We start from the raw sequence: 13,126 nt of genomic DNA, 5'->3' as shown, positions 1-13,126 counted from the left end.
ACCCCAACTTTCGAATAAATGTTGTTGTGTTAAGGTAAACAAGTGATACGTAAAGACGCGAGGTTTTTTTGGGGTAAAAAACTAAATGAAAGCAAGAAACTACGGCATTCGAAAGTATAACAAATAAACATTTTTTAAAAGGTGGTTAATTTAAGTGGCTTTCGTACAAACGAGGACCCCACATCTAGAAGAAGAGAGAATAAGAAGAGGGTCCCTTGCTACGAACCATCTGGAACGTCACCGGCACGACAACAGCGCCTGTCAACCCCATAGGGGCCGTCCATAAATGACGTCACGCGATTTTGGATGATTTGTGACCCCCTCCCCTCGTCACACGGCGTCACAAAAAGTCAGACCCCCTCCCCAAATATGACGTCACAAAGCTCTGCCCCCCCCCCCCAAAATAAAATAAAACATGCTTCAAATCGCTTTAAACTATTGTCATTGTAGTGCGTATTTAAAAAGTCTATTTAATTAAGTATTGATAATTAGCGGTGTGGGTGATTGAGCGATGAATGAGATGAGTAATAAGAGATTTAATTTGGAAGGAATGAGATAAATTTACCTCGAAAACGTTTTGTCTCTCACAGTGTTCCTTATATGCGCTGTTGTAATTCTACATCTGGACCTTAACTCGCTAATGTGCTGTGTAAAATCCAATGTTTTGCTGTTCGTCAGAACACAAAACCTGTGTACGTGAGAGAATTAGTGAGTAAAGCACATTCCTGCGGAGGGAGCTGGTAGGAACGTTGGGTTGCTCGGTCAATGGCCAGGGTCAACGGCGGCGTGGTGTATTCCGCAAATATGGCCGACTGTGAGGGCGGGCACAAGCCGGCGTGAGTAGGTTAAACGTTGAGTTTTATAAGGGCACCACGGGGTGACCAGCCCCTCCCCACCCAGCCCCTCCCCTCCCACCCCCCACCCCCCACCCAGCCCCACCCTCCCCACCCAGCCCCTCCCTACCCTCCCCACCCAGCCCCTCCCTACCCTCCCCACCCAGCCCCTCCCCACCCAGCCCCTCCCCACCCTCCCCACCCAGCCTCTCCCCACCCTCCCCACCCAGCCCCTCCCTCCTTACCCAGCCCCTCCCTGCGCGACGGACGGACGGACACAATAATCCCCTGTGGGCTGGTGTAACCAGGAGGTTCCTACCAGTATGAAGGATGCGTGACTGAATGAATGAAGGAAAGTGAACGAGGCAGAAATTTTCAAATGGGTGAGAATGAATGAGAGGCGCGATTGAGTAAATGAATGATTGGTACGAGTGACTTCATCAGAGAGATGTGAGTAAATGAGAGATTCACGAGTGAATGAAGGAATGCGTGAATGTGCGAGGTAAGTGAGCACGTGATAGTGAGTTTAGTGCACTTGTGGCGGTATCGTGTCAAGTGGTGCAATTAAATGGCGTGTAGTGTCCACAAGTGGTGTCGTGGAGGCTCGGTAGGGGACACAGAATGTGCATCGGCCAGTCATCTCAGCCAGTCAACCCATGGCACCTGGGGCTGTCCCGTGACCTTGGGGCGTTCGACACTTAACGTGGCCTTAAAGTGCACCTAGCCTGGCACAAGCGTCGCGGTGACGTCGCCGCCACTTAGTGGCGATTGATGTTGTTGGTGTTGGTGTACGGAGGACGGGCTGCCCTCTCGTTTATATATAAATATATAATATTAGGGGTCGCCAACCTTTCAAAAAGAGAGATGTTAACTACATTGCCGGTATGCAGGAGGTCATGGTTCGACCCCGACGCTGACGCCTGCTGCTGTATATTTGGAGTTGGGATGCTCTCCCCGTGGTCGCGTGGATTTTTCTCCGGGCCCTGCGGGTTTCCCCTCGACTTTGAGAAACACGCGTTGAGATGATTTGTCTGCGATACATTTCCACGTGATCAGCTGCTTCGTTGGGCTATCGTTAGTGGTCTTGTGGCTTCTCAAAAAAGAGCTATTCAGCTCAATTGGCCTTACCTGGTGAAATAAAAAACATGTTTGACGTCACGCACCTGGAGGGGGGGGGGGGGGGTCAGACATTTGTGACGATGTGTGACGAGGGGGGGGGGGGGGGTTGAAATGTGACGTCACATCAAAATGCGCAACTTTAAATAAATATAGACAACACGTTCTACTTAAATAGACTTTTTGATAAAAAATTTTCCTACAACATCAGAGTGCAGCGCCACATTAAATACGCACTACAATAACAATAGTTTAAAGCGATTTGAAGCATGTTTTTTTTTGGGGGGGGGCAGAGCTTTGTGACGTCATATTTGAGGGGGGGTCTGACTTTTTGTGACGCCGTGTGACGAGTGGGGGGGGGGGTCAAAACTCGTCCAAAATCGCGTGACGTCATTTATGGACGGCCCCAAATCTCGCAGGTATACAGCAGATGGCCAACAAATTCTGACTTAAACTAAATATGTGATGGATTAAACTGCGTCTATTTATTCCCCCCCCCAAATCTTTAGTTAATTCTTTAACAATACAGTTTGGACTGTTGTGTACATGGTGATCCATTCCCCTGTCGTATTTAATACATTATCTTTACGTTAAATTATGTTAAAGACTTAGTTTTAATTGTTTCTTTAATGGCTTTGTACTGAGCCGCCGCTTGCTGACCCCTATATATGATAATACAATATACAAAAAAGCACCACAGTACATTTCTTAATTATAAAATAAATGTACTGCCCTTAATCCAATGATGGATGCGGGCCTTCCCATGCCGTGCTGATCATGGGCGTGGTTCTTTGACTGTTAGGATGCTTCGTGGGTAAAGTCCAATAGGATGCTCTATGAGACCTCCTTTACCAGTGGCAAAATATAGTAATAGGTTTTTACCCTTTCAACTGGTACAAAAACTGACACCTTTATACAATAGGATGGCCACAAATCTTCTGGCTACAATTGGCAGCTACTCCTGTCAGCAGCTCGGCATGGGGAAGGAAACGCCACTTGTGGAAGCGCCAGGAGTGACGCCTCGAGTTGGTGTACGCGGCTGGATTGCTGCTGTGTTGCTGCCTTTGCTTGATCTCTGCGTTAGCCGTGAACAATTTGTAGACATTCAAAATGTGTACGGCGAGAATGAGTGTAACCAAAGACACAAAATAACCGCTTTTGACTTCGCTGTATCGAATGGTGTACTTTAATGTTGATATGTCTAAGGTGACCCTGGCCTGAACGTTTTACCTCATTCTCGCGAAAGGATAAATAAATGCCACTGCTACACTCCCATAACTCATTGCCAGCCATTACCATTGGATAGAGCCACTTAATCATCACAAATGACGATGTATTGCTCATTGAAAACAATACCCTCTGTGGGATTCTGTCGGAGGGTAGAAAGCAAAGTGTGGTGGTGTCGATGGCTTTGGCCACACGATCATATCTTCGTTTTGAAAAATAAACCAGCCCAACCCTTGGACTAATGTGCCCGAGCTGGACCAGCCCTACGCATGCATACTCCCTTTTGCTACCTCGTGACAATGAGGAAACACACTCGATATTGCCAACACCACAAAAGCCACAACCACGGGTTACTTTTTTTAAATGTTTTTATTTTTTGTCATTAACAGCTCCCGGCACAGTGTGCGCCTCAATATTTTTTGCCAAAATTATCAGCAACAAATATGAAATAATTCTTGTTTTTACCCGTAACTATATAAAGGTCACTTGTTATAATTGTTGGCCTTCTAAAAATCCCAAATAACCTCCAGAGCTCGTTAATAATGCCCCTTGCTTCAACGTGTGCTTCTACTCTTACACCTGAATTCCATATCCATACCCACGTTTACAAAAGCCAAACAGGAAATCGAATTCTCATGCAAAGGTTAAAGTGGACTGATGAATGAGACTGGAATAAGTGATATCAATTCTGTACGAACAAACCAATCAAAATAATTAACAAAATACACACAGTCTAAAACCTACATCATCCTATCATCATTTTTGATCTTTGCAAAGTGTTTTTTTGTTTGTTAGGATATTCACGTGAAATATTGTAAGACATGAAACATCCCCAACTTCAAAATCATGTACACGTTCAAAGAGATTCAGCAAAATTTGGCCCCTTGCATTGAATCTTGCAACGGGTCCATGCCACGAGTCTTGAATGGGTATCTATCGGACCATTTTGCCAGTGTCCAAGATGATGAAAAACAGGATTAGGTGTGACCCTTTCTGGCAATAAAAGAGGTGTTAGGATGTGCAAACACCAAATAGATACCTCTTTGCCAGGCGTCAAGTCTGCAATAACCACATCCACTTGTGGAAAAACATGCAAACATTATCTGATAATATACGCAGTCTTTGAAACCCATTGCATTTCAATGCATAATTATCAGAGCATGTTCATTAGCATGTTTTACCACAAGTTTGTGCGGTTAATGCAGACTTGACGCCTTGCAAAATGTATCTATTTGGTGTTTGCAACATCCTAACACATGTTTCACTGCAAGAAAGTGTAAAACCTAGGGTTCTTTTTCAGAATCTTGAATGGGGTAGTCCACCATCTGCCATTATATTTCTGGCCTAATCATCCTGACACACAGCAGGTGCCCATATCAGACTGAGTCAACTCAGTAAAGACCCGCTGGGTAGAGCCAAATGAAATCATGACAACGATCATTCAGTAGATACGATAGGCTATGGGTTCCTGACTTGGAGCCAGCGAACGCGATGCCTGAGATACAACTCAAAATTATGTTGTGGAAAATGAGGATGTATGAGTTGTGGTCGTTAGCCCGCGCGAAAACTATAACGTCAACCCTGACCTCTAGTCCTTACTCTGATCATTACCCTAAACTGTCAAATATATCTCTGACCACGAGCTTGGCTTCAATACTAGTCTTAACCTTGATCATCGTGCTAAAGTTATATTGAATGGACCAACCTCACTGACTATAATTCCAACAGTAGCTACTAGCCATGACTATAATAACTATAGCCCTTATCCATAGATTTCACCATCTCTGAAGCTACACCTAGGCGTGCACCAATTGCCACTTTTTATATCCCGTTGAATACTAAATACCTGAATTAGATGTTCAAATGCATCAGGATTCAAACCGAATAGTAAAGTCGAGGCAATGTAATGAGAGTAGAGAGCTACAGGCACATGCGGTGAGATATTAGCTACACAAACTTGCGAGAAGCCACAGTGAGAGATGCAGATGAAATAGATACGAGACAAAGGGAGTTACATTGGTGAAGAGAGATGGGTAGAGGTGTAAATTGCGAGAAACATCAAATATAGACACGCAATGATTGAATACTGACATAGAGCCAATATAGGCGTTCACATCAGGTGCGAGATGAAATATCAGAAGAATTACAAGCGTGAGGAAAAGGGCAGTGATACATTCAGATGATGCCAAGGTGCAGACAGACAGAGATAACAGGCACTTGGCTTGAAACATTTTCGAGCATTCAATATTCGGTCAGATCCAAATCTGGGATGGCTATTCGGCACAATAGTAGCTTCTAGCCTTAGCCCTAATTCTACCCCTCACCTGAGTCCTACTTTAACAAAACAAAAAAACCTATTTTCTATTTCACCAGGTAAGGCCAAATGAGCAACATGTTTTTTCACAAGCGGCCTGGCCACAAATGATAGCTCAATGATGTGGCTTATCACGTGGGAATTTATAGCAGCCAAATACTATAAAAGCATGTTTCTAAATGTGGAGGGAAAAACCGGAGGGTCCGGTTAAAAATCCACGCGACCACGGGGAGACACATGCAAACTCCAAATATGCAGATGTCAGCGTCGGGATCGAAACCACGACCTGAAAATCAGGCGAGGTAGTGAACATCTCGTCACCATGACGCCCGTAGGGCACACTCGACTCTTCCCAATTGTGAACTGATGTCCATGTTGACGTGACACCAGTAGTCCATGCCAAGAACAGCAAATACAAGGTGCCATGTCATTTTGCCTTTGCATGACGACACCAGGCCCCGTTTACAATGGGTTGTGTCGTCCAGTTCTAACGACTCATGGGTCAGTACCCTCAGCTGGAGAGATGGTTGATCATCTCACCTTGGGTCGCTCTGTGAAGCATACAATTGCCAGCAGATTTGACGAGACGCAGAGTTTTCCTACGGAGCGCCGTGATCAGTTTCGGTACATTCCACCATGCGGCTAAACTCTGTTCCAAATCCTCCTCCTCCTCTCCCTTACCCTATCCCTCGAGGCCTAAATCGCATGCGCCTCACAGCACGTGAGACGGTTGTGAAGCGACGTAAAGTAATACATGATGGCGATGACGTCCAATCTGGGAAGGCGAGCGCATTCTTGCAGCAGGAATATTGTTGGGTGCCCTGGGGAGAGGTAGTGGTTGGAAAGTGGATGTGATGTTTTACAATTACATTTACCGCAAAAGGCACATAGATTATGATTTACAGGCAAACCTCATGGATTCACATACCAACTACTGTGAAATCTGACTTTGCATTTTTTTACTTTACAGTAATGTTACGTATCTGTGTAGATATAATAAAATATAAAATGCTAAATATAAAATATAGCCATTTATCCCCTTGCATTTGCATATTACACAATATTACATTTTGTAAAACGAATGCACTTTGTTTGTGTTATGTTAAGACTTCATCAGTCACAGTGCTAACATGTCCATATGTCTGGGTGCATTCAAGTGTAAAACAAACATTCAACCACTTGAAAAAAAAAAAGTCAGCTTCCTAATATTTGCAAAGGCCCCAGGCATTAGTGCAAATCGATGAGGTTTCCTTGTAAATACAAATCAATATGTACTAGAACTTTCTCCAGTGTTGCAATAAAACATGGTTTAGTGATCGGCAGGGGTGTTGATGTCACGGCCTGCAAGTCTCCTACCTGACGGTGGCCTGTAACACGGTGCCAAGCTGAACGCAGCTGAACGCAGCTGAACAAAGTTGGCCAGGCCCAGGGCCAACTCTGCTTACCGCTCGTGGCCGTGCAAATGCATTGCCGGTCACCATTCTTCCGGCTTGAAACTCGTCACGGAAATGACACGGTCTTATTCGACCTCTCGCTTTGTTCTTTAGAACTCGTTTAAACGCATTGTCCCTCGGAGACAGCAATATTTGATTCACCACTACCCCCACCTCGGGTTACATGGGGTGGGGGATCTATGGCTCCAATCATAACCGAGCGCCCTGGCCAGCGTCAGAACGCTCACTCTTCCGCGCAGACCTCTCTCCCGTTCACGCTTCACGAGAGAAATGACCGTGCGATTGGGAGTGAATCGCGTTCAAGAAGATTGGTTAAGGTGTACATAAGTCAATTACTGATATATCTTAGCTACTAGAAGTAAACACTAAAAAGCAGGCTCATAATGTCATCACTGTCGATTGGGTGTTGTTCATCTACTACATTTGAAATCACGATGTGAATCAATCAAAATAGAACGTTTTGTTCATTATTGACCCTCATCTGGCAGCTAGAGAGAGGCATTGGTAGATGTGTCAAAGGGAGGCTATGTTGGCCGATGCGCTCGTGAAAGAAGTGGGGTGATGGTATAGCAAAGGTGTGATCTGACAGGAGGCGGGTCGAAGGGTCATGGCAGGAGACAAACGTGGATCATTGTCCATTACAGCTGGGTGTCAATTACAGCAGTACCGCTTGCTATCAAGAGGCACAGTCTATCATGGGCGGCTGCAGCCCATTATAGCAAAGCGTCCTCTGCTAGCGAGGTGCTGCATACTGAAGGAGCGCATTGTCCGTTACAGGAGAGTATTTTGGAGGCTTCGCCCTGTTATAACGAGACATCACCGTTGGGTGGGGAAAGCGCCCTTCGCTAAATAGTATCGAAGCTTCGTCACACGGAGGCAGCTGCCATCGTTTGTTCGTTCGTCAGAGGAAGGTGTCATCAGCCGACGGGGCGTACGAGAAGCCCAGGAAGGCGTCCCCAGCGGCCACGACGCTGCTGCTGACGATGGCCGGGTCCGGCGACCGTCCCACGGAGTTGGGCACCGGTTCCCGCACAAACTCCGGGTCGAAGTGGCGCAGATCCGATGGGCCCGCCTGAACCACGTGGGCAGCACGAATGCGCGCATCGTCACGTTACGAGTTGAAAATAATGAAAACAATCTCTAAGGAGTTAAACGAAACAGCGCGATCACAAAAGAACCACAGGGGAGAGTCCGTTTGTTGTTTTGCTCCAGGTGGATAAGCAGACAGGGTCGTGAACCCGAAGGCTTGGCGGCTATGGCTGGGCGTCAAGACGCGCAAAGATATTCACCAGCTGCGGCCCTCCGTCCGTCGTCATCTTTTGCATCTCTACACACGAGACCAACATGCTCACTTCCAATTCCCTCCTCCTTGGCATTTATTCGGAAGATGACACCAGTATTTCTACATAGAACGCACATTCCAAAACTCTACCGCGCAAGTTGCCAAGTATTACATAAATAACTTAGAGGAATGCCGATGTGGCAGTTTAGCAACTAGCACTTGAATGCGTCTGTGCAGATTTTAGAGGGTTTATCACCTCTCGTCTGCATGGGTTCTTTCTGGGTACTACCGTTTCCTCCCAGAAGCCAAACATCTCAATGGAGGACCATCCTGAAAAGTCCTAAGACACAACGAGACTTGCCTGGACGAATAAAGAGATTTATAGATATTATTACACGAGTATAAATTATGATATTGGGCATCACGGTGGCGAGATGTTAATTACCTCGCCGGGAAAACAGGAGGACGTAGGTTCGATCCCGACCCAAACCGCCTGTATATTTGGACTTTGCGTGTCTCTCTCTCCCCGTAATCACGTGGATTTTTCTCCGGGATTTCCGATTTTTCCATCCACATTTATAAACATGCGTTCAGAGTATTTGGCTGCGAAACATTGACACGTGATAAGCCACTTCGGTGAGTTATCATTTGTAATAGCCAGCTCGCTTCTGAAAACGAGCTATACAAGCTCAGTCGGTCTTACCTGGTAATATAATAATAGTTTAGTTTTATAGTTTGTATTATTTAACACCAATGCGCTCCATAAGGTGACCGATAGGAGACATGGAGGTTGCAAACAGCAGGAGACTGAGGGCAAAACCCTGACAGACTCCGCACGAGAGCTTTGGTTTCTCCGGATGAAGACTCCCCGCCCCCGCCCCCCCCATACTCTGACCGAGAAACTGCTGAGAGGTCAGATGGTTGTAATGGAGCTGGGACACTTCTGTCGGGGTCAGATTCCAGAAAGGGAAAAAAAAGTACTCGCAATTACCTCGTGACGCCTTCCGAGGCGTTCATCGCGAAAGCAGTGCACGCTAACGCCAAGTTTAGTACGACGCTGCAGAGTTACAGTGACAAAAAAAACCATTCCAAGGCTGTCGCTGTCACCGAGCTGCGGAGGAGCTGTAAATACTCTTGGTTTTTTCGGTAAAGTCACGTAGGTAAAAAATTAAATGAAAAAACAACCAAATAATTTAGCTGTGACGGTTCCACCTGAAGACGGAAGCTTGTGTTGCCTCCGAAACGTCGTGATTTAATTTAGTTGTTTTTCATTTAATTTTTACCGAAAAAACCAAGAGTATGAATCCTTGCAGTCACGAAAACTTCAAATCTAGAGCTGTAAATACTCTGTGGACGACGGTGGGCACAGTTGGGAGGGCGTGGCGACAGCTTCCACACGCATGGAGTTGTTCTCTTATTCAGCCCGAGACCTGGTCCGGCTCGATAAAAGAAAACGGCTCGCCTGACGTTTTTCTCGCTCGCTTGTGCTGGGACACATACCACGTCTGGATTGTATGGGGGCGTGATGCGCCTGGCGTAGAGGTCGTCCCAGTTGATGGAGGAGAAAAACGCGTGGTTCTTGATCTCCAGCTGCATCGACAAAGAAAACGAGAGAGAGAATGGGCATTGAGGGCAAGCCGCAGCAGCAGCAAACGTCAGAGCCAGCAAACGGCGGGATAGTCGGTAAGAATACCCAGGTGATTAGGCAGTGGTGGTGGTGGTGATGATGTGGAAGAGGTATTGAGGATCTAATGAGAAGAGGTGTTGGTGCAGCGGTAGATGTCATGAATGGAGGTGGTGAAGTGGAAGTAAGGATGTGGTAGAAAGATGGAAATGGCGAGAGGAGGATGTTGTGATAATGTATTGGCGAGGTGTAGATGGTGAGGCGGTGGTAGAGATGGTGAGGTGTAAATGGTGAGGTGTAGATGGTGAGGTGTAGATGGTGAGGTGTAGATGGTGCGGTGTAGATGGTGAGGTGTAGATGGTGAGGCGTAGATGTTGAGGTGTAGATGCTGCTGAGGTGTTGATGGTGAGGTGTAGATGGTGAGACGTAGATGTTGAGGTGTAGATGCTGCTGAGGTGTAGGAGCTGGTGAGGTGTAGCTGGTGAGGTGTAGCTGGTGAGGCGTAGATGTTGAGGTGTAGATGCTGCTGAGGTGTAGATGGTGAGGTGTAGATGGTGAGGTGTAGATGGTGAGGCGTAGATGTTGAGGTGTAGATGCTGCTGAGGTGTTGATGGTGAGGTGTAGATGGTGAGACGTAGATGTTGAGGTGTAGATGCTGCTGAGGTGTAGGAGCTGGTGAGGTGTAGCTGGTGAGGTGTAGCTGGTGAGGCGTAGATGTTGAGGTGTAGATGCTGCTGAGGTGTAGATGGTGAGGTGTAGATGGTGAGGTGTAGATGGTGAGGCGTAGATGTTGAGGTGTAGATGCTGCTGAGGTGTTGATGGTGAGGTGTAGATGGTGAGACGTAGATGTTGAGGTGTAGATGCTGCTGAGGTGTAGGAGCTGGTGAGGTGTAGCTGGTGAGGTGTAGCTGGTGAGGCGTAGATGTTGAGGTGTAGATGCTGCTGAGGTGTAGATGGTGAGGTGTAGATGGTGAGGTGTAGATGGTGAGGCGTAGATGTTGAGGTGTAGATGCTGCTGAGGTGTTGATGGTGAGGTGTAGATGGTGAGACGTAGATGTTGAGGTGTAGATGCTGCTGAGGTGTAGGAGCTGGTGAGGTGTAGCTGGTGAGGTGTAGGAGCTGGTGAGGTGTAGGAGCTGGTGAGGTTGTAGGTGGTGGTGAGGCGAGGAGCTGTGGAGCAGGACGTACAAAGTCTGCGACGGCGCCCAGGCGCAGGTGCTTCTCCTTGTGCAGGAGACGGTCCAGGACGTCGCGGGCGGGCGCTGCCAGACCCGGACGGAAGCGCACCGGCCGGTGCAGGATGCTGTCGTACATCTCCGCAGTGTTGCGGCTGTAGAATGGGGGCTACGGGGAGGGGGGGGGGGCACGGCGGGGATGGAGGGGACGTTAGACGAAGGGTCCGGGACTTGGAGAGAAGCAGCGGAGGGATGCGAGCGGCCGAAAGTGGGCGGAGGAGTTATGCACGCGGAGAAAAGGGTGGTACAAGGGAGGTCCCCGCTATATACAGATAGTCCCCGACTTACGATATTTCGATCTTACGATGGTGAGAGCGATACGACAAAATTGTAAAATATTTGAAATTTCGCGCGGCAGGCAAACGCAGCAGCGTACGAGGTACGATACTGCACTTTATCATCGCCATCCTCCTCTTCCGATAACTAAATTAATGTAGCCATCAACAACCTAACATCGTTCAAGTACGCAGACGACGGACAGAATCTTGGTGAGTACAAGACAATATGATACGTTACGATACGTTCAATGCATGTGTGATACGTAGCTTTAGCAATTTCATTTTAGGGTTACCACGATACGATACGTTCAATGCATGTTATAAGTTTTTATAGCAGATAGGATTGTTTCCTGAGAAAACTTTCTTTAATTTGCAGTTCATATCGGTAGGCTGAGAATTGACCTTGTTTTTACTTTACATTTTACTGTGCAATACAGTATTGTAATTAATAAATACATACAGTATATAGTTTATACAGTACGGTACTGTACATTTCTCTGTTTTGCTAAATTATTACCATTCTTTAAGACTCCTGGGTAAGCGAGGCCATCTTTGACTTACGATATTTTTGACTTACGATGGGGTCGTCGTAACGCATCTCCATCGTAAGTAGAGGACTGCCTGTACGTCGTCTCGATATGCGCCGCCCATCGACGGTTTCACAGATTTCGGGCACGACTTTGCTTCAAGAGCGTAAACATAGAGGGAGAGTCAACAAGTGGCCCACACCTTCTCCAACCAAGCACAACTCATCCACTCCTCAAGGTGACATCATACAAATGATGGAAGTGGTAAAATATTTTTTAAAATGCCGTTTAAGATTGTTTGACAAGTCTCAATGCTGTTTGAAGGTTCTTGAACTCAGAATTGGTTATAAATGCGTGTGTTTGTATACAGTACGTCTTGTACAATATAGCATGTACAGTACCTGCTTTTCTGTACATGTACAGTATGTATTGCGGTTGCTTGGTATGAAACCCAACATTTCTCCAAGTTGCGGTCCCTATCCCTACCTTATTCCATTGCTTCTAATGGGAGAAACTTCCCCATTTTGCGTTGCAAAGGCAATGTTTACGCACTGTACGGTCCCTATCCCCACCCATTAACATGTATCCCTATGGGGGAAAAGTCCCCGTTATACGCCATTTTGGGAAACGTCGCAACTTTCCGGTGCCTAACCTCGACGTATATCGGGACCCCCCCCCCCCGTATATGACAGAGAGGAGAAGAGAATGATGATGAGCAGTGGTGAGAGACAGAGAGAGAGAGTGCACCAGGCAAGGAATAGGGAGCTTGGTGAGAAACAGAAGAAACGCTTTGGCGAGGCTTCTCGTGACGCGTGGGACTATGATGGCTGGCTCTAGTCTGTGCTAAACTCTGCACTCCCATCCGCGATGGAGCCGGGTTCTCCTGTCTCAAAGGTTGTATGGCTTTAGCCTCGTCACCAGTGGTGCACACAAAGATGTAAAAAAAAAAGGTGTAACGTTTGAATAAAGTGAACAACACGTTTTTATTGACACGGTGTGGCCGCTTGATATTATATTTGATTACATAAACAGATAACATTCAATTACTCCCAGTGGCTTTAAACTGAATGACTTTTAAATATCACGGCCACTGATTCAAAAGCACAACATGTCTGAAAATGTGTTTACGAGGTTGTGCGTTCAGCCACGTGTTGTGAAGGAAGAGTGGAATATTGTGAAGATGATGATGAAGAATATTCAATTCAGATATGACAAAGAGCATTGCGTTGAGCACTT

General features: G+C 46.6%; 1 protein-coding gene across 1 annotated transcript in view; it reads right to left on the bottom strand.

Moving 5' to 3' along the window:
* Positions 1-3,526: 3,526 nt before the first annotated feature.
* The window catches only part of LOC133340803 (serine/threonine-protein kinase Sgk2-like), a 51,864-nt gene continuing 42,264 nt past the window's right edge, over positions 3,527-13,126 (bottom strand). The window contains 3 exon segments of the mRNA XM_061549211.1: positions 3,527-8,016; positions 9,727-9,816; positions 11,039-11,194. Coding sequence (XP_061405195.1) covers positions 7,846-8,016; positions 9,727-9,816; positions 11,039-11,194 — 417 coding nt within the window. The 3' untranslated portion in view covers positions 3,527-7,845.

The sequence above is a fragment of the Lethenteron reissneri genome, chromosome 10, assembly GCF_015708825.2.
Source record: "Lethenteron reissneri isolate LAM-NWPU_2019-01 chromosome 10, ASM1570882v1, whole genome shotgun sequence".
NCBI classification, from domain to species: Eukaryota; Metazoa; Chordata; class Hyperoartia; order Petromyzontiformes; family Petromyzontidae; genus Lethenteron; species Lethenteron reissneri.
Note: the sequence above shows the minus strand (reverse complement) of the source record. Positions and strands in the feature narration are given on the sequence as shown.